At 38.3% G+C, this 26,842-nt stretch overlaps 1 protein-coding gene across 1 annotated transcript in view; it reads right to left on the bottom strand.

Annotated features, from left to right (window-relative positions):
- KCND2 (potassium voltage-gated channel subfamily D member 2) overlaps positions 1 to 13,079 on the bottom strand; it is a 272,229-nt gene extending 259,150 nt beyond the window's left edge. Inside the window, exons 1-2 of the mRNA XM_066183030.1 lie at positions 12,756 to 13,079; positions 10,373 to 11,546 (exon numbers count right to left, since the gene is read on the bottom strand). Coding sequence (XP_066039127.1) covers positions 10,373 to 11,487 — 1,115 coding nt within the window. The 5' untranslated portion in view covers positions 11,488 to 11,546; positions 12,756 to 13,079. The remainder of the gene's footprint in view (positions 1 to 10,372; positions 11,547 to 12,755) is intronic.
- Between the last annotated feature and the right edge of the window lie 13,763 nt (positions 13,080 to 26,842).

Consider the following 26,842-nt stretch of genomic DNA (forward strand, 5'->3'; position numbering starts at 1 on the left):
AGAGATCTGAGACAAAACTGGTTCCTATCTCCCCCTCCCACAGCTAGGATTTTATCCTGCATGTGCACTGTTGCACAAAGATGTCTATAGTTTAAAATAATTGGTCATCTGTGCCAGACACAGTGAGCCAGCACCATCTCTGGTCTGCAGCTGTGCTTGTCCCCAGAGGAGGAGAGAGACTGTCACAGCTCTGCCAGTGCAGCAAAAGACTGAACTGTGCTGAAGGGCTCACCAGCACCACTAGCAACATTGCTTCTCCCATCAATTATTTAATGCACTAAATTTTGAAAATTTGGGCCTTCACAGGAAAGAAACTGTAGGCTAAAGGAATGATCGTGGTTGCAGCCTTTCAGCAGCTGCGACTTCTATAGTGATCTGACTGTGATGGGATGAAGGGAGAGAGGTGTCAGAAGTAGCACATGGTCTGAGAAGGACAGCATACATATCACATATTACCTGGGGTTTTTTTGTAAGGAGATTCCTTTATAATATTTACCTCTAAAACTTGGCACCTTTTGACACATACTGTAGGTTGATTACTTTGCTCACAAGCAAATCAGATAAAACTTGAGCTTCCCTTTCACTTGGAAAATAACTAATACTGAGCATGTTAAATCATTAAGCCAGTCTGTGGACAGATTTATTCTGAACTATCTGTCTGTGGGAAAGCTTCAATTTGTATTGTTTCAAGCTTCCATCCAGATGCTAAAATAGAAAATTCCACCTAAATTCTCTAATAGTCTAGAGTTTACAGTATTGAAAATTTCTTTTTATACAAATGCATATCAAATAAACACAAGAGACAGCTGCAAGCATAGATCTCACTAGGTGTGTGAGAATAGGTGTATATACTCTGTCCAGTTTTCCTGTCTCTAGTCCATGATATCCATGTTTCAACTTGGATTTCATCAACTGATGTAAACAAATGCATGAATAACAAACCCAACCAAAAAGCTTATAAAAACAAAAAATCCTTAATTCTAGAAGTGATAAAAACACTGTGGTATTTATATTACAAAGAGTTTAAAAGAGTTGTTACTAAAGATTGTTTGATACTGCTGTCTTCAATACAAAGGCCGCAATTCTTTACCTGTTGTATACCAACAATGAAGTGATTAGATACCCTAAACCAAAAAGGTATATAGGCTCTTCACAATCAGATTTGGAAAACATCTTCAACCTCTTTGGTTTTTATTTCTCTATGGGAAGAAAGAGAATTGGGGACCAGCATGTTGCAGCTGTCATCCACCATGTCGAAGAACATCAATTTTGTTCCTAAGCAACTCTGCACAGTGCAGTAGTTGCTGCCCATAGCTGATAAGGATGCTCAGGGAATTGTTAAGTGGTTGCAAGAGGAAGAGATAAAAGTTGAAGAAAATGAAAGTAAGGCCACTAACACAATAACAAAACTCCTCTTTTGACCTGTATAAAAGGGGTATATGAATAGTAACAACAATGAAAAATTAAGGATCCCACTCACATTACGTGTGCTCTCATACAGAAAACTCTCTTGATTCATCTTACCAAAAGAAGCAGTGAGTTAGGATGCAAAAGACACATTCAGACTGTAAGCTTTTACACAATCCTAAATTAATTCCTACACAACCTTAATATCTAACTCTCAGCAATTTACAGGGAATGCCTGGATGGCCAAGCTTTCAAGTGATAATTTGAAAGACTGTTTCCTTTGTATCAGCCAAAATATTTTGAGAATCTGCCAATACTATTAATAGAAAAAAATCATATCTCTGGATACACATTTGAAAAAAGTTAGGGTTTGGCCTCAAAATATTTTTTTTCCAAAATAATAATTAATTAAAGCATGTTAATGTATTATCATAAAATTAGGCTATTATAGATACCATTAAGGAGGTTCACAGTTACTTCTTAATCCAAAATTAATTCTCTTAATCCAAGAGATTTAAAACTGTAGTGAAACATATTTATTTTATTTTAATTTACCAAAGTACTCAGAGTAATTAAATAAAATCCTAGAAGTTTATACTGCCTTTTATATTATAAGAAGTCTTAGCTAAGGACACTGAGTCTTCAATAACCAAACAACTAAATTTATTTATACAGATACATATTTTATAATATTTTTGTTTCAATGCTGATATTATAATAGATCATATTTTAAAAATATAAACAAGTGTTCTCAATATTGGGATTTTTTCTTCTTTTTTTTTAATATAAAGCCTTAGTGTAAGTGGTAGTAAGTACAAAACTGAGCTAGACCCCACCTAGTTAAACATCAGCTCACAAATCACAATGCTTCCTCAAAGAGAAAAATCTGTGATATAAGATGCTTACCTAAGGAAATAATTTTTTTACAAAGAATCAGAAAAAACCAGGAATATGTGCTTTAAAGGTGCTTCATTTAGGAACAGAGATTAAGGTAAAAATCAACTAGAGGAACTACAGACTCCGCTTAAAAAGTTCATATTACTGCACAAAAAGAAACCCCAAAGGCAGGCAAAGTACTTCTCAAACCTCCTACATAAATCTGCAAACAATGTTCATTAAAAAAATCAAATAGACACAAAATAAGAATGTTTGCCACCATACCAGAGAAGGGGATGAATTTGCAGTGGTCAAAATCAAAAAATTACCTTTTTATCTTTTCTTACCACATATCAGCATCTTAACAAATTTACCGTGTATAAGCTAAATAAGAGACTTATTAAAACCAATAAATCCTCAGATTGCATGTTTATTTGAAAAATAGAATCACCTGCCTGACACTGTTTCATAGTTTTTCACACTGTTTCTAAAAATATTTTCATTAATAAGATCTCCATGTCATAGCTTCCATTTCTTACATACCTTTTCATGCTGAACTCTTGGTTTGAAAACCATAGAGACAGAAAATTAGGATCAAAAAATATATCCCTTTAACAATTTATGTTACTCTTTCAGCTACCCTTCTTTTTTTACTTGAATTACTAATTTCTCTTTCCTAAGCATACCATACACACACCACTCTTATCTCCTTTCTACAGTATTATGTAAAAATAGGGCATGTTCTATTTTAACAAGACCTGAACCCTAGCAGGATCCATTTGATTCTGATAGGGGCATTTGATCCTGCCTCTGGCACATACCCAAAGTCTGAGTACAGTATTCTATACTTATCCTAGAAGTTACTCCTGTGCACATAAGACTATTTTCTAAGGTGAGTAGGCACCTAGCCTTAATTGTTCTCCTCTTTGTTTCTAACACCTAAGCCTCTTCTGAGAATTCAAGTTGAATTCTTCAATTACCTTCATCTATCTTCATCTGCAGACACATAAATGCCTTTAAATTCTTCCTTGTAGTGTTTGGGTCCTATACATGAATAAAACCAGGAGATCTCTATGTCTGTGAAACTTGACTTCTCACTTAAACCAATAAGATCAAAGGAACCAGTAACAGATGAAACTGAAAAATACACGGACGAAATGCAAACTACTATTCCTAAATACTTTAAATAAGCAAAATTTTACTTTGTTCATACTGAAAGCATTTTTCTATTTTTTTTAGCAACCTCACATTTTCTGTAACTGAAGAATCATGCTCTAATTAAGTACATTTACACAGTAGCTCCTAATGTTTTCACCTTCAGGATGGAGATCTGCAGATAAGTAAGGAACAATACTGCACAGTGGAACATAAGAAAGGAAACTACTTTTCTAAAAACACTAAAAATACAATTGCTTATATGACTGATATCTTTGTATCTTTAATAATCAGACAGCCTTTTACTGCTTTGTTAGCTTTTGTCAATGCACTTAACTGCTAGAGTTTGAGCTCATGGTAGTAGGAATGCTATACTGATAACTAGGTACATTAAGATGTATCCACTAATAATGCATAAGTTATGTCTATGCTGCTATGAGAAAAGGAGTGCAGTCTCATTTGAATTATAATAGAGATGAATCCTGTTAGATTTTATTCTTTTTAGGCATTGATCACATGATCTTCATAGGTTTTCATGTTTAAACCTAAGCCTTCATATACCAGATACCTGAGTAAATTTTTGTAGCCAGCACTTTTCTACAGGGCACTTACACCTGTTACACATCACATGCTCTAGTCAAAAGCATTATTATTTTTTTTAATTTCATCTCAAATCACATGTATTTAAGTCTGTGCTGTGAAAATAATGCAAATTTCATTGTGTACTTTGGTGAAAATTGATGGGGTTTTTTTGTCAAAACAAACCCCTCAGTTTTTTTACTTAACAGGATGTTTATAAAGCATTACCAGAGGCAGAAAGAGCAAAATCATATGCTTTTTTTACAGAAAGAACAAAACCATATGCTTCATAAAAATATATATATAAAAAAGTGGTAGAAATTAGGTCTCCTGTGTTACGAGTTGAAGTCCAAGCATGGCAACTGTTATTGTTCCAGGAAATGTAGTGGAGAGTTATCATTTTAAAGCACTGTGAATAAATTCAAAAACCTTTTCTCCACCACATAATCAATTCAGAAAAAAAATATGCCTTAAAGACTATGTCTTCCAGAAAAACCTGTGCTCCTCCTATCTATTGCCCAATAAACAATAGGTACAGAAATATACAGAATCATCACTCTGTCAGCTCTGTTGTCATGTAACTGATGACACCTGTTAAGACCAATTCTAAACATTTTCTGTATCTCTAATTTATACTCCCTCTTTGGAACCATCTATAATCTTAACCCCTCATGAACCAGATTCTTACCATGATGAATATTACGAACTTCTGCCAATGAACAATAACGTCATAAAAATCAAGTAAGAGGAATAATTCATTAGACTTTCTTTCAAATGTCTGAAAACTTGTCACCCTGAAGTTGCAAGATGTTCTCAACTTATATTGAATAGTCACTTTATTTCTGCAGTATTTATGTTCCCCCTTCAGTAATACAGCTTCCATTTCCAGATTTTTTTTTTCCATGGTAGGCACTATTTCTAATACTGTATTCATAGATTTATATGGCTTTTATATTGCAGATTTTTCATCTTAGACAAAGGCACAATGATGTGAGTCACGTAGGGATTGTCATCACTCAGTCTGAACTTCTTGGGTTTGATCACTTAAAGATTTTACTAAAATGACAGTATTTACTGATGATTACTTGAATGATAGGCCCTAGTTAATAGATCAGGCACTAGCCATGATTGCTCCCCGAGATGATTTGTTCTGCTGTACTAAGCATATTTCTATGCTACATGCAGGTCCACAGTAATCTAATTGTTCTTTTTCTTGTCTCAAAGTAACAACAAGGAAACAAAATTTCCTCTGTTTCTACCAAAGGAGCACATATATTAGATCATGAGCAGAAAGATCTTTTGGTGAAGCATCACCTTCATGTTCTTCATAACTGAACTAAGGAAGTTCATGCTCAAGAAAAATGAGTGAAACAAGCTAAGTCCTTTTCCTCTAAGAGATTTTCAGGATTTCTTTGAAGAGGAAAGCTGGTCCCCAGTGCAACTAAATAAGAACACAATTACTCTGCTCTCTGTCAAGCAACAACAGCCCAATATACTTTCAGTAATCTTTTTGCTACAGAACAAATAACTTTTTTTTTTTTTTTTTTTCTGCTATCAAAATGACCCTTAGTATAACAGATTCCCCCTGGAGCCCTTTTTGAGTATCTAGTAATGTACTTTGAAGGTGATCACAACTACACTTTGTCCCTCTTCTGTTATGTAGGCTAAATGTCTCTGCTGTGAGGAGAAAATAGATTGAGACATCAAACACATTTGTAAAATACAAAACCCACTAGGTTATACATAAGAAGACAAAAATAGAAAAATTCTATTTGAAACAGGGCTGAAAATATCAAACAAAAAATGAATGAGAAGTATGTATGTACTAGATACAGAAATAACACTCTAACTTTGTGAATCTTTACATTTGTAACACTAATCATAAGAATATATCCAAACTTTTAATTAAATTTTTCACAAAACAAAGATTTTGAATTTTGTTCTCTCTTGTCAGATTTTAATTAAACCTAATTTTTAATAAAAGTTCTGAAGAGATGGATTCTTTCAAACTAAAATGCAGAAACTATAAGGAACTAAACACACTGAAAATGGCACAGTGATGAGAAAAGAGAATATGTGTGGCATTTGAGAAAAAAAGTGATGTTGTGGGAATTTTATGATGCTCATAAGGAAAAATCTATCAAACAAAGGTCAGAACAAAAAATGTGTTCTGAGGAAAGTTCAGGTCAAATGAATGACAATGATGACAAACAAAAGATTTGATCTAGTAGTGAAAGATGAATTAGGAATCTGGAACAAAGGAGCAGAAGAAGAAAAAATAAAGCCATCAGAGTCCTTAGGAATGTTAACCTTGTCTTGAAGAAAGGAGGAGAGGTGTCAATGAGTAAACAAACCCCAGCCATGAAAACTATGGAAAGTGGTAGTTGGAACAAATGATGGACAAAAGAAATAGAATATTCCCATATTGATGAAAAAAGAATGGAAAAAGGACTAAAGATGGCAAAGAACATGAATGTGCAGGAAAAGGAAATCCTTTGCTCTCTTCCCTTGTTCACTGTTTTAGGCTTTCTGTTATCACATGTAGTCATCTGTTTATTATAAACTCTTCAGAGAATTGGATATATCTTAAGTGGGTTTCCTCACACATTATGGGCTATAGTAAAAAATAATGAAAACAAATAGTTGCTTTATCTTTTCAGAAAAACACATCTCTAGCTTACACAATGAAAGCAAATAAATGAGTAGTCTTGAATTTAAGCTTCCTCTCACAAAGTATTGTGTCCACCTACTGAAGTGTTGTATGACTTGATAAAGTTACTCAATGTAAAGGCTATAAAAATAGAATTTTAATATAGCAGTGAGATTGCTTTAGAACTACTCACAGACGAGCACTGCATTCCTTATTTAAAGTATAATATCTTCATAAACCAGAAACTACACTATAGCTCTGACTGACTTGGGAACAAACAACATCCTTACATCATCAAAACCTTACCAGCTATTCCAGCTCATTTGCTGGCTCTTGACAGGGCAGATGGAAAGTTATTAAATTGTCATGCTATAAGGTGACAGCAGAAAGTGACATAACTGTCATTATGGGTAGGGATGTCCACAAGACCCTGTGGAGGTCTGCCAGTCCCAGTTCAATAGACTTGAGCTTTTCTCTCTGTCAAGTTTCACACTAACATGATTCTTGACCTCTATGCTTTCCACTATTATCCTGAATCTCCATAAAATATTTTGTGACCTCTTCCAATTTTATTCTCTTTTCTCTTCTTGTTTCTACTTTTCTTTTGCTACAATTAATCCCAATAAAACACTAATTTCAAGTTTAAAATCAGACAGTTCATATTCTGGAAGTGTGCATGTTGTTTTTCTAGAGGCATCTTTCTCTCCCCTTTCTCTCTCTGTCTTTATGTTTTTCTCATGTTCTCTTTCTTCCTTTGCACCTTTCTTCCTTTCCTTTCATTTTTTTCAGCTTTTTCATGTAAAATTTCCATGTACATGTACTTCTTGAGTTGAGCAGTCAAAAGCAGTTAAAAGCTGGGATATCCTTGGAGGAAAAAATATTGTAATATTTGAAGCCCCTAGCACACTGCAAAGGAAAATGTAATCTATGTTTTTTAAAGACACTTTAATTGCTCAGCAATCATGCAGAACTGAGAAATATAGCTCTGCTTCCAAGGTAATAACTCCCCAAATTGCAAAGGTCGCTTACTCAATACCCTTCCTATTTAGAAAAATATGACAATGATACCAAGATTCAAAAACTCAATTTTATGTTAATCTATTATTCACTATTAGCTTTCATGAATTTTTGTAGTAGTTCACATAGCCTGCTGTGTGTTACTGTCATAAAAAACATAAAGACTTCATCAAACTTTGTGTCTAAAAGAGAGAAGTTGTTCCTATGGAGTCCATTTATACACCCCTGATTCAGCTAAAACTAAAGTTAAAATGAACAGGAGTTCTGTATTAGGAAAGAGATGGTAAGCTTTAGCACATGGAAAAGGTATCAGTATTAATTACAATCAGCTTTCACTGACCCTTGATGCTTTTCCCTGTAACTTCCCTCTCATGTAATTATTCCATCAACTAAAAAGATTTCAAAGCTTTTATTATGCTAATTTTATTTAAATTATTCACACATATATATTTAACATTTAAACATAATCTTTATAAAGTTATCATGATGTTATTAAAAGGACATAATCCAGCTAATGTACTGCCAAAAGATTTCATAAAAATTGGAGATGTCTGCCATATTTGAACCTGTATCATACCTGAACGCCTGAGGGTGAGACTCTGGATCTCTGTTCCATCTGCTCAAAACTTTCTCTGTTCAAACTACCTTGAAAAAGGAGTCAAGCATGAGAAGATTCTCTTTAACCCTTTTTGTTCCACTTGGGACCAAAATATTGTGTCTCTATATACTTAAAAACAGGTTCTTAGGTACTATTCAAAGATATTTGAAATTATGTTCAAATTACAGCAGTACTTTGGAAGATTTTACTCAGAGTAATACTTCAAAACCTGGAATTACAGAATACTACTCATATATATATATGTGTGTGTGTGTGCCAAAGAAACAAACAAATCATATTAGCACCAGCTGTGATACCATACCTGTGTTATAGCAGTTGCAATTTGGGCATAAAACAAGAAAGGTTTCTGTTCAGTACCATGGACAAGTACTTTCCACATGGTGCATGAGAATGGAAACAACCTACTCAGAAAGCGCCTCTTGTTACAAAAAAACCCATACACCAGCTTCAGGGTTTTCATATTAAAGTATCAGTCAATTCTTTTTTGAAAACATCACTGTTCTAATTAAAAATAAATGATAAAAAATATCAGCAGCAGAAAATATAGGAGTGTGGACCTAGTTATCATGCCTAACTGTCTGCTTCTGCTAACTGGTCCCTTCCATTTGTCAGCAGCAAAAGAAAATGAAAACCAAAAAACCACCCAGGAACCTAAAAGGCGAGTTAAAATCCCCAAAGCTCTTGTCACTCCTTTTTAGCATAACTTGCCCTTACAAGAAGTATGAAATATTTACTATGCACTATATTTATCTTCATTTGTTATATCACACTGAAGATAAAAGCCTTGTATAAAAAATGGTGGCGTAAGACATTCCTTTTATCTTTTTCAATGTTTTCTATGTGTGTTTCCCAAGCAAATTACTATTGCACATAATAAATCAAGTTTTTCATAATAGTTTAATAATGCACTTTCATTTTGTTAAATTTAAAAGTTCTACATGTTTTACAAATCTCAACAGTCCCAACAAGATATGGCAAAATGCTAATAAAACGATGGGCTTTGCCTTAATGAAAGTGCTAAGTTTGTCATTTAGTATCTATAATTATTAAATAACTAGTCAGTTTGTAATGAATCAACAAACTTTAAGTTTCATAGATGGTACTGTATAACTCAAAATTAAGAACAGGGAAAAATTGTCATCTCAAATTAGTCAACCTTTTAAATCCTTGTTGTAATTACAGATAAAGGCATTTTTTAACTTGGCGCAGAGAATCAGCTGATACAATCAGACTCTGGTACCAGAGACTTCATAAAATAATACTCTCTCTCATCTTTCCACTAAACTGCCATGCATTCTAAAGTCAACAGTGACACTTTTTAACCCCTATTATCTGAAAGAAATTGTATTGCCATTAAAATTATGTTTAAAGACACATGCTTGATGTGTCATATGTCTCACATTTCATCAGTTTTTCAGAATGTGTCACCAGTCAGTGTAGCTTGACATTCATAATTTAAAAGTTCCATGAAAATCAAAAGAAATGTGTTCAGTGTCTTAAATAAAATAACAAATACATATTTTTTTGTAATGACAAGGTATGATTTTCATGAAAACAAATCACTTTGTAATAACGAAGTCAATATCCAGGTGTACATCATTACATGACTTAAAAGAAAATGGCAGATCCACACAGTGATCAAATTAAAACCTTGCACTTTGGTTCTCCTTATAAATGTTACTAATTTAGCAACACTGTAACAGGTCCTGCCAGCAAAGACAATATCCCAATAAAAATCCACTGATAACTCACACACACTCATAAAATATTCCAATTTCATTGTCCAAAACCAAAGTTTCAAGACTTTTTTGCTTTGTTTCGTTGTTTGCTTTTTCAGGTTTTTAGCAGTTTTTGGATTTGGGTAATTTTAATTCCAGCAATGCTGATAACTCTCTTAAACATGTAAAACATCTAGAAGGAAGTCACAAGTTGTATTCTTAAAGTTCTGTAACAAAAACTTGACCTCACATTTTTTTCTATTACCATTTATTTTTTAAATTGAGTATTTTCCATTCGTGCCAATACACTTGATGAAAGGTTGGCTGTAACCAAACACCAGCTGCACTTACCCCAGTGTTGTCATGGTGACGATGGTGTACCAGAAGGCTGCAGGGATGCTGGTGAACTTGCTGGCTGATGAACCTTTCTCTGCATAGTACATGACTGTGGCAAAGATGATGATGGCCATAGTGAGTGAGAAGAGGAGGAAGCCTAACTCCGAGGCACAACTTTTCAGCGTATAGCCCAGGATGCGCAGACCCTGTGAGTGGCGGGAAAACTTAAAGATCCTGAAGACACGAAAGACTCTTAATGTCACAAAAGCCCCACTGACATCCTCGTTATCTGTCATCACCAGGCCAATGTAATATGGCATGATGGCCACCACATCAATGATACTCATGACACTGCGCACAAATTTGTAGCGACTAGGAGCTGCCAGCAGACGTAGGAGATATTCAACTGTGAAGATCATCACACAGGCAGTATCCAGACAGAAGAAAGCCACCGCATACCGCTCTCCACAGGGCAGTTCTTTGATGCGACCCGGGCTTACCCCACAGGGCACTGTCTCCACCACATTGGCAATCACAGAGACGGCAATGAAGAACCCAGTGACATAGTAGAAGACTAGAGCCAGGGTACTGGTGTGTGGGTTTTCAAAGGCCCGCCACATCCTCTGACGAGCTGTCATTGAGGGTAGGGAGCTCTCAGCTACATGATCCGTATCAGCATCATCCTGCAGGCGCTCAGCATTCTCACGCCGGCGATCCTTGTACTCCTCGTAACAGCAGTCACCGATGATCTCAGGGATGATGCCAAAGAAGGCCAGCTCCTCATCATAAGCTGAGATGCACTCCTGGCGGGGATAATGAAGCTTCCCAGTGCGGTAGAAGTTGAGGATGTGGCGGAAAATGTCAGGGTCCCGATCAAAAAAGTACTGCTGTGTCTCGGGGTGGTAGAAGAAGTCCCGCTCTGAACTGCCCAGCAGAGTGTCAGGGTAGCGCTCTAAGGTGTCCAGCCATGTCTGGAACTGGATGCCACTCACATTCAGCACAATCAGAGAGTCCTGGCTTCGCTTTCTCTCCTGCCGTGGAGCAGCTGGCATGGGACCAGTAGCCACTGGCATCCATCCTATGGCTGCTGCCCTGGCAAAGGGTAACCAAGCTGCTACACCTGCCGCCATGGTTCCAAACACCTATTACAGCTAAGGGAGTCAATCTAGAGACAGCTCTGGTCCAGCCACTAAAACAGAGAGGGAAGAGAAAAATACAAATTCTCACACATTCTTGAGGCAGCAGAGTTTCTGAACATTTTTGTGATATTCAGTATTAACTGAAAACCTTTCTGCTTCCTTTTTGTTTCCTCCACTTTTTCACCCCAGAAAATGCTTTCCAGGCGCTGGTCACACTGTTAGGACAATAAATGAGGGCACTTGGAAATCCCTGTATTCAAAGCAGCTTCTCTAACAGCCAGATCCTTTGGATATAAGGTCTCCATTCGAGGCCCCTGGATGGAAGCAACAGTCCTCAAATCACTAGCCCCTGGAGCCGGCTAGTAGCTCTAGTGCAGCTGTGCAGCCACCTGGAAGGAGATTTTCCTCCACGCGCGATGCAGCCGGTCCCCCCGCCCCTCCTCCGCTTGCTCCCCGCCCGCCGCCGGAGCCGGGCCGCGGCAGTCAGCGGAGCCCTTCCCGGGCGGCTGCAGCGGGGCCGCCAACGCCGTCGCCGCTCGCCGTGGAGGGGCGGAGGGGATGGGCCGGGCGGGCCGCCCCCCTTCCCGGCGGCAGCCCTGGAGCAGCGTCGGGAACAGTCCTCTCCCTGACCTTTAATCGCCGCCCGGAGACTCCTCCAGACCCGGGCTAGGGGCCCGGGGAGCCGGCGGGGCAGGGGGAGGAGCTCCGGGCGGCAGCATTAAACTTTAAGGCAAGTTTTCCGTGCAGGAAATGCTTTGAAGGGCACAGGGATGCCGGGGATGGGGCGCCGGGAGCGGGGAGCGCCCCACAGAGAGGGATCGGGCAGAGCGGGGCTCTCTCCCAGACGGAGCATCGGGGCACGGACAGGGGCTGATCTGCGGCGAGGAGACCGCGGTCGGGCAGAGCCCCCGCGGTCCTGGCGGGGGTAGGAGCGGGGCCTTTGGAGACACATGCAGTAGGTGGGCTGCACGGGGCATCCCCGGGAGCGCCCGAGCGGGCGGCGAAAGGCGAAGAAGGGGGAGGCTGGCCGTGGAGCGGGAGAGGGGCAGGAGCTCCCTGGCGGCGGGGGAGGCCGGAGGCCGGGGACCGGGGCGGGCGGGGGGGCGCGGGGCACCGTAGGGCTCGGCGGTCGGTGGTGGATCATGCCTCCCCCACCTCCCGCCCCCCCCCCCCCCCGTACCCCCGCCTCCTTCCTCTCGCCCCTTCCCCGCGGCTCAGTTCTCAAATCCCTCCAGACGTGCCCAGTCTGCGGCACCTACCTGTGAAAGTCTGGCGAGAGCGCTCAGTTGCATAGAGACTTTTGGAAATACGGGATCTGCCGCTAGATCTCCGCGCCCCGCCGGGAACGGCGGGGAAGTAGTTGCTCCTGAGAAAGCTTGATCGCATCCAAAGGGACATCGATAATAAGGCTTTCCCCCACCCCCACCCCCCTCCGCCACCGCCGAGCGCCAAGCAACAAGTTCAAGGGGTGGGTGGGGGGAAAAAAACAACGTAATCGCGCCTGGCAGCTCGTGGAGCACGTCCTTGCGGGGCGCGGATCCTGCGGCGCGGGGCCGCTGTCAGGCGCGGCTGCGGCTGCGGCCGCTGCCCCTGCCCTGCCGCGGGCTGCGGGCGGCAGCGGCGAGGCCCTGGCGCGGCCGGGGGCGGGGAAGGGGCTTCCCGCTGCCTCCCCCAAGGCGGGCGGGCCATGCCACCCCGCCGCGCCGCCGCCGCCCGCGGGCGAGGGGCGCAGGGGCGGGCGGCGGTGCGGGCGCGGAGAAGCGCGGGGCGGGTGGGCAGGACATCGCTCCGCGGGCGAAACAAAAGGGCTGCGGGCAGCTGCGCCGGCGGCGGCAGGGCAGGCAGGGATCGCGGCGGTGCCTGCGTGTGCGTGTGTGCCGGTGTGTGTGCCGGTGTGTGTGCCGGTGTGTGTGCCGGTGTGTGTGCCGGTGTGTGTGCCGGTGTGTGTCTCTGCGGGGCCGGTATCGTGCGGTCCAACCCCTCCACCGGCAGCGCCACACAGACCCTATGGAGTTCGCGGTGCTTTGGGTAGGGATCGGGCGGCGGCGAGAGCTTAGGTGAGGTACCGAGGGGATTTCTAGGGATGGCTAGGCTGCTTTCAAGGGAAGGGGAACCGTTCACTGCAAAAAAAAAAAAAAAAAAAAAAGAAAAAAAAAAAAAGGGGAATGAGATGCCTGGGAGTGAAGTGTAGCGATGGTCCTCACAACCCGCCCCGAGCCACTCCGGAGTTCTGGTTGCAATATCCAAATGGCTCTTACCAGCTTTGGGAACGGCGAGAGCTGGGACGGGTGTGGGAGCCTTTTCCTCCTCCTCTCCGTTCCGCTCCCGTGCCGAGCCGCGTCCCTTTTCCCGACGCTAGATGGCGCGTGGATGACGGGAAGTGAGCTCCCGCCGGGGCGGGCGAGCCCCGCTCCGCGCTCCCCGGGCTCTGCCCGCGCCGCCGCTCGCCCGTCCGGCCCCGCCGCCGCCCCCCGTGCTGCCGAGCTCGCGGCAACGCCGGGTCTCCGGGCTAGACGGGCACGTAGTTTCCCGAGCTCTGCGTGACGCTCTGATAGTGCCGATAAACAGAGGGAACGGTCTATATTTTTCAATCAAGATTCTGAAACAGCTACATGTCTTCTTCACAGACCTTGCAAGAAGATACCAGAAGGTATTCCTCCTTCTAATTTGCCTGTGTTTCCGTTTGGTAGTAAGAGGTTTCGAAAAGAATCACGGAATAAATAGGTTCCTTTGTATGTGAAGTTTTTATGACCAAACCTTCCGCTCTGATAAGCTATTTAAGATATATGTCGAAGAAACCCAAAGCAAAAATAAACCAAATACAAACTGAAGCTTGAGAGTTAATTCTTGTCTGTATTTTAATAATATGCTCAGCTTCAGTATATAGTCACTTCAAAGTTCCCATGAAAAAGATGAACATTTTCATTATTGTAGCCTAACCTACAGCTTAAGCTGTTCCTACAAGTAATACTTGAAAGTGCAGAGAAAAGGCTTAAAAATGTTTGAGTGTAAACTGTAACATAGGAAAAATTGTGATGATGACCAATGACATATATCAAGTCACATGAAATAAAACATCACATTAAATAAAACATACTTTCTGTATATTTACTGAAGTTTTTGTTGGTTTGTTGCTTTGTTATTTATTTTCTAGTTCAAATATTCAGTACATGATGTCCTATAAATTAATCAATTAAATTGAAGTCAATTGGTCAGCTATAGGTATTGATCTTCCAATGATACGGATATTCTTCTCCCATATGAAATTGGAGGTTTTGTTTGGTGCTACAGAAGGACAGTCCTGAGGACCCAGTTTCTGATCCTGTCAGCTCAGCACTGAGAAAATAATACAGGACTTCCTTTCCTGAAAATCAAGTGGCTTCCTTGTCAGCTATAGATTCTTCCTGTAATCAATAACTACTCTTATTTTTCACATGCCTAACTTTACAAAAATCAGTTGCTGCTTTAAGTTTAATTTTTCTTTGCAGTTTTTCCTGTATAGAAGTTTCACAATAAAGGATTTTCCATCCGTAGAGAGAACCCATGAGAAGAGCTTACATTAAAGAAACACCTGGATTCCTGTTGCAATCTTAAAGTTGTTTCAGAAATTTACACGTTTCATCTAGTAATGGAAAAAATCCCCCACAGAGACTATATTTTTTGACAATTTTTGATACCACATACCATTACAACAGTTTTAAGGCAGAGGTTTGGAACCAGTTGAGGTTTAGAGACTTTTCTGACACCATTGACTGGAAAAATGATCACCTCGCCTTAAATTTTTGTGGACAGCCTGTATATCAGAGAGGCATCTCTCCAAAGCAGGATCTTGGAAGGAAAAGAGTACACTCTATTGACTCCTTAATTGATATGTTACTGAGAAGTGATAGCCAGGAACTCAAACTTTCACAGCTTATACCTTCTGTTTAGTTCATTAAAATTTTCTGGCTGAGGTATTCCTTACTTCGTATGTTTCAGAAGAACTAAATCCTGCTACATAAGGTGTACCTAAATAATCAGTTCTTCCTAAGTCAAAATCCTGCCTGTGAAATCAGAATTGGCTACAAAGAGATTGGTCTGATGTGACAGGGAGGATTATGACTTCAAGTAGGAATTAAATAGCAGGGACTCAAATGAGACAAAAATCCTGTTTTTAAGGGAAGAAAATGAATCCTAGTAATTGTAGGAAAAGAGGAAAATGGTACTAAAGGGAATGCACAATGGGCTCTAAGATGAGCTCTTTCTTAATTCCTTCCAAAGTCATGGGACACAACACAAAGAACTCTCTGAGGATTAAATAAGATACCAGCTATGATGCTGAGGTTTATATTAATGATTTTTTTAATATTTAAAATGTTTGAAACTGCAAGTCTTCTATACAGACTGAGAGTACATGTATATCCCCTCTTTTTAATTCCTCTGGTATGAAGACAGTTTCTTTCCTTATGAGAAAAGAACACTGCAGATGATGTTTTGTATTGAGGTTTTTTTGGTTTGAGTTTTTGGTTTTGTTTTGGTTTTGGGGTTGTGGGGTTTTTTGGGGTTTTTTAAGAAGCAAAAGTCGAATATAAGAATTTCTAGGATGTAACTCCATTGAAGAGCTAGGTTGTGAGATTAAGAATTGTCTCACAAAGGAAAATATTTGATTCTATCTTGCAAATATGAAAAATATTGCTTTGGTCAAACATGCAATCAGTCCAAATACCTATAGTGATGGCCTGCAGTTTCCTCATCTTCATAGATTTTTTTTTGGTCTAAATCTAGATGCTTTTTGTGCTTTGGGCCAGACAGAATAAGTAGAAGGCTTTTGATAATTTTCCCAAGACAAAAAGCCATCTTTCTGGGAGTTTGCTAAAATAGGCTCAGGTCACTCTGCAGTGCAAGTGCTTCGTGTCCTTCTTTCTATGTGGAGAAATGGATTGCTCTGGACATTAAAAAATGACCTCTCACTGGTCAGGGTTTAAGACGTACTGTGGGGGGAAGTGCAACATATGTAGCATTTCTTAAATTCTGAAGTCTACCTGAGAGGTAGTATAGCCACCATTAATCTAAAAAAAGACTCTTACTTCTGTGGAATTTTTTTTTAATGTATTTATTACACGTTTAGAGAATGGAACATGAAAGCAGAGCTGTCAGCATAGTAGTTTCTTTTTTTTCTTAATGTAAGACGAAGTCAGTACTTGGAATCATCTCAAGAAAGCCTTACACTCTTCCAAAAAAGGGACTGAATTGATCTCAAATATATGTTCTTTATCTTCTTTAAACCAACAAATACTGATTTAGTCATTATATACGTTTTTCTTGACGTATAGGATAGTATATAAAAGATTAATTCTGTTAAACTATGTATTAAGCTTTGTGAAATTCTCTTCAGATTAGTGATATTGTACCCATCATTTAAATGGTAAGTATTTTTTGAATTTCACTTTAGATAAATCTGTATTTCTCATTTTGAATTCATGTTTTGTTTCATATAGTATCTTCAAGCAAATAACTGTTTTGTCTGTGTAATTAGACCAAATTTCAAGCAATTAACTTTTAAGCCCTGTGGTACCTGATTAGAAGCCTACTCTCCCTGAGTTCTTGGAGTCAACAGAGGGAGAAACAACTCCAGAAAGCAATCTATCCTACCTACAATCTCAGTGTATGTAGGCAGGTATCCACTGGCTATAAAAGGCAGACTGGGATGACTGTGGTCCTTAAGTTATGAGTCTTTGCATTAGAATACTTTGCATTTAGGCAGATTGGTTATGAGACTTGGAGCCTGAGCCAATCTGGTAAGTCAAAAGGAAACTGCCCTGGACTTCAAGTGTCTTTAAGGTCATGTCCTTAGAAAGAGAAACTAAGAGTGAAATCATGTAGAAAACTAATTAATGACTACAATTCATGCTCTTGGTTGCACTGAAGCACTTTGGGAAATCTTTGACAAAGATGCCTCTTGCCAGACTTACTCTGTGCCACCATAGCCACATTCCTAAGCACATGCACAATCTTCGGTGTCATCAAACACTCCTGTTTCACTCCACAAACAAAACTTAAAAAATCAGTTGGTTTTTTTTCTACTTCACAGTTTTTGACTCAACTATCTTTTTTTATTTTTGTTCTCTATAACATACTCACAGCATGGCAATCTTTCAATCTGCATCCAAACATTGCCATTTTAGATACTGCTTTTTTCTTTGTATTCCAGGAAATGTAGGGTTTGGATGCTAGCCACCTTCCTCTGCTCCTGCAAAAACCTCACAACGATCAATGGCTCCCTGCCTAATTAGTCCCGTCTCTCTTATACTGTGAATCCTTTCTAAACTGTTTTGTTACTAGATTGGCTCTGCTCTTCAATACCTGATGTGGAAGGTACCCAGAGAGGGGTATTGCAGCTCTGACTGAGAGTGACTGCGACTGTATCCTTCCCATTTTTAATAATTGGTTTCTGTTCCAGCAAAACTTCCATCATTTCAAGTTTCGGCGGCTTTATAGGAATCCTATATGAAAGAGATGAATATGTGCAAAAATATAGTTAATAGAAACAATGTGTCATTCACTGGCACAGATGAATATAGAACATTTTTCAGAAGTTAGTAGATTGAATAAAGTTATTATCTTGCATTGCAAATCGCTTCCTTAGTCCAGCCAGCTCTTAGCAAAAAAAGAAGCCTGAGGTCAGGCAGACTGGCATGAAGCTGGTAACTTCAAAACTGAGAACATCTGGAGAGCTGCCTGTAGGGGCACCTTTTATGCCAGTAATTGCTAATAGCCCCTGTACCACAGTTCAGAACAGGAAATAGAAGCCTTCTTTCATGTTAATGATTGCTTTCTAATTGCATAAACAGCAATGAGATAGCAGTCATTTATAGCAAGCTACTCCTCCAGCTCAGGGAGGAAATAAATTTTTTTGTGGTGTTCCTGGTGGCATTGCTGGGGTGAATATTGTGTCCAAGCTTCCAAAATGAGAGAAAGGATGAAATAAAATATCTTTTCAACAAAAGTAAAACATTACTCGGAGGGTTTTTTTGCATGAAATTAATTTTAAAATAAAATTGAAAAAGGAATAAAAAAATTACAAATCAGAAGAGCTAGCTATTTTTTTCATATCAGTTTTATTAGCCTGGAACAGAGTGGACAGTTTACAAATGCTGAGAGACATTTAGTTAGACTTGATGTCATGGTATTACTGAATGTCATCTGGTCCTAGCAGTCATAAAATCAAGATATTATAATTGAAAACAGTCCTAAACTCAGTGTCATTATGCTGTACATAGTCCCAAAAGATACATGTCACAGAGAGATATTAGATGGATTAATTATTTAGCTTCATCACAAAATTAAACAAATATTTTATTGCGTGATTAGCAATACTTCACCTCAAGGGCAGCTCTCAGCCCAGGCTACTCAGTTATAAGTTATACTGCTAAGACAGTCTGACAGCTTGCACAAAATTATTGCTGTGCAAGTTAAAAGAAGTATGTTTCAATGAAATCATACTTGCTTCATAGATGACCATGGCTTTGTTTACCCATTAAAGACGTAATTTTGCTGTAGTTACATCATTCATAAATCAAACAGCAAGAAAATATATAATTTGAATTGTAACATTTTTAAAGCAAGATCATAAGAAACCAAATCATCACAATGTCAGATCTTTAGTTTCCTTCCAATTTTGTGTGTAGCATTGCCCAGTCATTTAAAAGGATTGCTATATGATATAAAACAGCCTCAAAAATGCAGCAGTTACAGTGTAGATATTTTATACACAATGTGAGAATAAAAAAAAAAATCAAAACAAAAGCCTGTTCAATCTAATTAAAGCAATAGAAAGCAGAAGTGTGAAACACTAGACAGTAGATACATTTCTATAAATACAGCTCTGTAAGAGGAAGCAACTTTAAATCACTTGTTTAGCTAAAGGTCCCGAAATCAGTGAGAGTTTGAAAATGGTTGAAGCCCATTTTCAACTTCTGCTCTGCTCTCATTATCCATTGCAACCTGATCATATAATTCGCAGTGAGTTTGGTCATTTAGTTAGTTATACTGAGTGGAAGTGTTGTCTAGATAGGACAGCAGTCCTTCCAAACCCCTTACCATACTCTTCTATTTCATCTTCCAGTTATAGCAATTAGGGCAGAAGATAATGTAACATGGAAAGCTTTAAAAGAAAGAGTAGCACTGTGCAGCATAGCTATTGATGTCTGATTCCCAGCCTGTCTAATGTCTGAGGAAGGGTGATCTTATTAGCTTCCTTCACAGTGAATAATAATAGGGTGTTTCGTCTCCAGCCACTTGTTAGTTTCCATGAAGTTATAAAAACTTCTTATCTTTAGTCTTTTTGCCCCTCTAAAATGACATTCAAGAATTAGTGTGAGTTTGACAGGCATGGGAAATTACTGTATTTCACTCTTTTTTGAAATTTACTCAATTACCTAGAAAACCATTCTACAAATTACCATTTCTTCTTATTTTGTTGGTTCGTCTGGGGAATTTCTGGCCAGCTTACTGAAGAAAAGAGTGATCTGGACACATTCTTTTCTATTCTCTTTATAGTGGACTTGCACATTTCACCCCCTTTAGGTGAAACTCCGGTTTCATTAGGCAGTTACAATGAATAGCACAAAGGTTGACCTTATCTGGTAGCCATAACCCTGAACTACATCAAAGGATTATAACTGAGAAGTGTGAATCCCTCTGCACCTTTTCCACAGCTGCTAGCGTAAATTATTGCAACTACTACCAGAGGTGTGTGTAGATCAGCTGTTCTCGAATACCAGTTCTGCAGTGGCCTATTCCTTTCTTAGACCCTAGTCCAGGACAGTTCAAGCACTTTGGGGATCTCAGGAAAACATTCTGTAACAGACTTGTGTGCATGTGTGTATATGTTTTAGAGAGCCTCACAAAAACCAAGCACAGTAACTTGTTTACATAGCTTGTTCATTATCACCATGATTTGTTGGTTTATTATGAAAAATGCTTATTTCAAAGGTAGAATTAGTGGTTAATATCATTCACATTGCTGAAGAAAGCTTTCTGTTATGAAAGAAACACCTTTTCTATCATAAATAGTCTCCTGATCTCTTTTCTTTGACTAACAGAAACAAAGTGCAATAAGGAATTAATGTTTCTTGTTTTCTGCTTTAATGTCACATCATGAGTGTGCCTGACTTTCTTTTGAATCCGTGATCTCCTATTGTGTTTCATTACATATGGAAAGCTCAAATACGTATCTGGTTAAATGCACTCAGCCTTTTAGGAAATTACAAAATCCAATATTATGTTTGAATAATAGTTATTTTGCCATTTGGTTTGTTGAAATGTAAATATCATGACTCTATGTAAAACAGAAATGACAGATGGAAGAAGCTGTACATGCATACACTCTCATAGACAAGTAAGAAATGCATATTTGTGTCATTTCAAGATTGATGTAGAGAAGCTTTGCATAGAGAAGTACATTTTTCATGGTAAAACTGGAAAGGTAGATAGACTACTGTTATTGCTTTCTGCTTTTCTTTGGTTTGTATTGGATGTGTAGTTGCCAGGCTGGTAGCTTTTCAAAGAAAAGATTTTATGGTTGGCAGCAGAGTAGTAGAATTGCAAATGACTGATTTATTTTTTTTTCCCGCTTTATTGCCTGAGCAAAAGAATTATAAACCCCGAAAACACTGTTGTATATTGACCCAGAGCTAAAGTCATTGATTGCACCACTGAAAGAAAAGAATGAAAACAAGTTAACGTATTGGTAAAATTTTGTTAGAAATATTTCGTTTGGATTTTTACTTTTTTTAAAATTTTCCCCCAGCTTTGGCTTTAATAAAGCAAAGAGTAATTTCAAAACGATGAAAAAGAAATGTTAGAAAGACAAATTTCCAGGCTTTTCCTTTCATACAGATCTGTTAAAAATTATTTCTACCCAAAGGCTTTTTTTCAGAGAAAAAGAAAAATCATAAAACAGAGATTTCCTATTTGCTGTAGACTTTTCAAAACTTACTAATTAATTTAGTCTTTGGTAGAGGTTTTGCTGAAGTGGAATTTAAAATTATATCCTCCATTTGGTTGTGGTCTGTAGTAACAGATAATGCAAAGTTTGCTGACCTTGTAAGTACCTCAAGTTTTAGCAGGGCTTGGTGTGAACATGGGGAGATTCAGTGTAGAAATCTTACTGGAGGACCAAGGCCCAATTTTAGAATACGAGATTCCTTGTGCAAAGACCCATCTGTAAGCAAGAACTTATCCACAGTGAATGTTGTCTTAGGAAAGAAACCTGCAAGGTGTGGTAGGCAGTTGGAAAATCCATTATTATTTGAAGCAAAATGTGCATGCTTCCCTTACAGCTTTGTGCTATGCTGTTCAGTTAAGTCTGTAGTTGTGAAAGTGAACATTTGTTAGGCTTTGATCCTCCTAGTAATTGCATACATGGGTAATGTTACACTCATTAATAGGTATCTTGACCCTGAAGAGCAATCCATAATACCTGCATTAGTTTCAGAATGGTTGTATGAAAGCTTACTTGCGTCTTGAACACTGTTTGCCTCTATTTTTATGCTGGCTGAGTGTTTCATGTTTTACTGTGCAACTAATATATGTAATAAGCCAATAAAGGTTCTGATTATACTTCTGTAACTCTTACTTCTTGACATAAAATCTTTCTCCTACTGTGTAAGTAAGATTAATTTGTAATCTTATATGCTTACTGACATTTCCAACAGTGTTCAAAGTAGGCTAAATATGTAAAGTGTGGAGTACAACTTAGGCCCAAATTGTAAAAATTAAACAGTCTTTTCAACTCTACTTCCGCCATTTATCATGTGACTCTACCTAAGAGAAAAGACTGAAAGATCACCTTATTTATTATTCAGCAAAATACAAATAAATAAAAAACCCCCAAACTCATAACTCAATAGGTTTACAAATGTCAGCTGTAAAGAGCAGCTTTTTTTGCTAGTGACAATGGGAAATCCTAATATTTAGTACTGTGTATCATTCATGAACTACTGATTTATGGTCCAGTGAATCTTTGGATATTTGATATTTTCAAATACTAACAATTTCATGAGGTAAGAGTACAAAAGGTAATTTTGGGATGACATATGAGTCATATTCGATGGCATTGGAAGGTTATAATGAAGATTGTTAGCAACATGAAGTATTAGTCAGTGTTAATAAAGAACACTCAGCTCCCGGGAAGAAGCTGAAGATGCAGAGATTCTCTAAAGGCACATTACAAGGTGGGATGCATCTCATCTAAGTTTTATCACCTTAAAATTAAGAATTGAATTCAAGATAGTGTTTAGAGCTTTTTGTATTCTTGATAAAGGCAAGTAATTGCATCTCATCTTTACTCAGTGTCATTCAGTATATCATTCTTTACTCTTAATATTTGTTACACTACTGCCTAAAAGAAAAATAGCAAAGCAGATTCCTGGAGATTTTAATAGGAGGATTTCCAGGAGACACCTGTAAAGCCCTTTTGCATAAAAGGTTATTTTGTGAGAGCAAGATCACAGCCTTAAAATACTTCTTACTCATTAAAGCGTACAAAATGTGTACTGAAAAATCATGGCCTCAAACAGAAAAATCAACAAATCAACAAATATCAAATGCTGCAAAGCTGTTTATATTATATGTCCTAAATCACCATCCCTTCCGTGTCATGTAAGCACTGTTAGACTGTTGAGTGCTATTGCATGAAGCTTCCGTGCATTTAACACAGTATAGAAGAGGAAAACTACAAATGGCTTTGATAGGATTAAATTATACAACTAATCCTTTTTGTTCCAGATGTCAATTCATAAAAGTAATATCAGAGCCTGAAATGCAGAACCTCTTTCTGGGTAATTTTAATCCCTCTTTCTGTGCTGCAGGTTACAGATTTGGAAATTATAGCATGTAAAAGTTTGTAAAACTGGACTTTTTTCTCATTGCTTTAAGATCCAGTACTGATAACAGTAAACATTTTATTGAGTTATTGTGTAATTCCGTGTGTGAGTATTAAATGAATTGCAAATTGGTTATATAAAATGATGGAGGGAGTTCAACATTTTATGGCAGGTGAAAAGCGTGTCACACATACCGACTTTCCAACTGTGATGGCATACCTGGACAGTGCCAAACTGAGAACTAGGCAGCATGCAACAGCTGAGAAGACAAAGTGCAATGTGCATTCAATTTCACCAGGAGAGCTGGCATATGCTGGAGAACACGTCAGCACTTATTGCAAAATAACTATTTAATGTGAATGAATATAGGTATACCTATGTGTATACACACATATATATGAATTCTATATGCTTGCTTGCTTGCTTGGGTATTGTATTTCTTTACTGTAGAGACAATCTTGTGTGACTGTAACAGCTTAGACTAGGTGTATGCTACAGTGCACTTATTGCAGGTGCCAAATGGCAAAAACACAAATACATTCTATAAAATCTATACTGAGTCTGATAATTTGCTAGTGCAGAGAAGTTCCTTATTGTGTGAAGATTGCAAAAAAAAACCAAAACTGAAATCTATGTATTTATTTTCTCTTTATACCACCAGTCTCTCAATAAGAAATAATAAAAAGACTGCTTTTGTGAAGCCTAAAATGCTTTATGCTTTGCTGCTGCAAATTTCGTCAGCAAAAGCAGCTCAACTCATCTAAAACTCATTTATGAGTTGTGCTGACATGAATGAAACCATCAGTGGTACAAAAACAATGACAGAAAGAAAAAAAAGGGTTTTTTATTTTAAGCTTCATTGAAAATAAAAGACTGAACATTTGTCAAATAGGAATAATTGGTGATTAGTAGAATTTAAAATGTCATGAAAATCTAAAATAATCATTCAAGTGTTAGTGGATCAAAAGTTGGTTAAATTTATTGCAACAAGAAATAAAATATAATTTAATTTATTACAGCAAGAGATAAAAATATCCTAAGAGTATATAATGCAGTTGCCCCTAGACTTTTGGCCAAAATTGATATGATGTGGCCATGATTTATTTTATACTCAGCTTTCAGATCCTATGACTATCTGGTGATTTGTGGCATTCAGAACAGAATAAAAATGGCAAAGCAGCCAAGAGGCTTTCTGAAGGTCCCACATGTATGCACCTGCAGATGATTCCAGGAGATCCTGGAAAGATAGTCTTTCGGGCAACAGACGCAGTTTTCTGTGTTTTCAGGCAGGCTGTCCATAGAGATCAGTAGCTAATTTCTCTGGTGAAGTCTGCTGCTGGTTTCAAGAGACCTTCACAGGCAGAAGGTAAGCTTACGAGCTGAAAAGCAAGAAAAGGCAGAAGCCACTTTGGTTTTCAAGAGTAGTAGTTTTCTTGACTTGAACAAGTTTTGTCTTCACTGCAGCCATTCTGTAATTATTTCTGTAAAAGAATTTCCAAACTTATAGTTTGGAGCAATTTATATGGGTCTTTTAATGAAATTCTTTTATTGCTTCAGTTGGTGTACATCTTTGGACATAGTGTACCTATGTATATATATATTCTTTTTGTATATCTATGGTTTGAATATATATTTATGTTTGTATGCATGAAAGATGCTTTCAGAAAAGTCAGGGTTTTGTGTTTCTCTTCTTCCTGTTTGTTTTCCAGAAAGATTTTTGGCCTTAAAAAAATATTAAACGAACTTTCAGTTTTGATGCACGAAAAAGGAATGCATAAAAGTTTTCTTTTTAGAGATGATTAGAGCAAAGCAAATAATAAGGGGTGAAATCTGCAAATATTTATTTAACTGAAGCATTGCATTATCCATGGCAATATTCTAACACTTTTTGTGCTCATTTTCCAAGAATGTTCTATGAAACTATTTTACTGAGAGGCTGCTTAAAATGTGTATTGTTACCGAACAGTGGATGTACCAAAGAAATTCATACTTAGAGTTCTAATATGCAGTTATTGAAAATGAACAATAGGCTATTAGTTCTAAGTTCTGGTCTGCTCTCCAGAGAATGAAGAAAACGTGACTGCTGCCTATATGCTAACTGCAGTGATTTCCCTAAAATTTCCTGCTGTTCTTTGCAACTGTAGTCTCACATCATCATCATTATCATCATCAACTACATCATCTTTCTACAAATATTCTGTATATTTGTGACTTAAGACATAGTCAAACTTGTTTTATAATATGACCAAACATGGGCAGAAATATCTGTAGAACTGGAAGTTTATGAAGCCAGATTTTTTGTGTCAAGGCTTGTATTCACATAGATGATAAAGTGCATAGAACAGAAGCCCTATTTCTGTTTGTTGCTACATATATTTAATAAGAGATCAAAATCAAATTAGTCTTTACTTTTATTCCATTCTTGTAGTAAATTGCTTACTACAGTATTGCCAAGTATATTTGCAGAGAAAATTTGGCTAATGTTAATGAATAAATAAATAAATAAATAAATGCTATTACTATATTGTAAATCTTTAATTTCAGATTTCTGTTCAGAGCTGTACGTTTTAGTAGATATGAGTCTCATACTGTTGATTCTTGCCTTGGGGATGCCTGACCCTGGCCTGTGGGTCTCAGGTGTTTGCAGCAGAGAACCCCAGGTTCCTCCTGAGCTCTTTTGCCTGCATGTCAGCCTGGAGGGGTCACAAATCAGCAAACACAAGCGGCCGTACACCGAAGGGTAGGTCATCATGTAAAGATTTGTGCTTAAAGGGCTTCAGCAGGGAGGCAGGCTGCATCAATGCAAGGTGTATTACGGCCTTCTGCTCACCCTGAGTGACCTGCTCAAGTGCGCCTTTGTCTGTCTTGCAGCTGAAAGGAAGATGCTTTTTCACAACTGTTCAAAATGGATGAAAGGAAGCTATATTCAGCAAATAAATTATTAACTCTGAATGATTCCCTCAGCTCTATGGCACAGTCATTGCTGCCCCAGTTTTCTGTCTTGCATATGAAGCATAAAATATCTTTCCTGTCCTCAAAGCCTTTTCTTATAGAAAATTGGTGAGACTGTTGAAGTCAGAATTAAGCAAGATGAGGTAACATCTTTTGGCAAAGAATATATAATTTCAAAATTCTGTGTTTTCACGATCTTGTTCTGTTCTTGAATTGAAAAGGAGAGATGCCAATGAGATAAAGGCAGGGAAGAATGGCCCTGCAATTTCTCTGACATGACAAGATCTACTTAGATGCATCCATCAGCAGCAAAATCTTTACATTTGGAACATACTTGGTACAGTGGTCTCAAGATACCCTTTTAGCTCTTTTCTTATAGGAACTTGATACAACTCAGCAGCGTGACTTTCCACAGATGTCAAAGGGCTGAACAGAAATCTGTAAGTTATCTTCATCAGCCAGTGAAAAGATTTTACTGGCTGTTAATGCTAAGTCTTACATACATAAGTGAGTACTTTTAGTGAACT

The sequence above is a fragment of the Chamaea fasciata genome, unplaced genomic scaffold (assembly GCF_029207755.1).
Source record: "Chamaea fasciata isolate MVZ Bird 193981 ecotype frontalis unplaced genomic scaffold, bChaFas1.0.hap1 SCAF_5, whole genome shotgun sequence".
Classification (NCBI taxonomy): domain Eukaryota; kingdom Metazoa; phylum Chordata; class Aves; order Passeriformes; family Sylviidae; genus Chamaea; species Chamaea fasciata.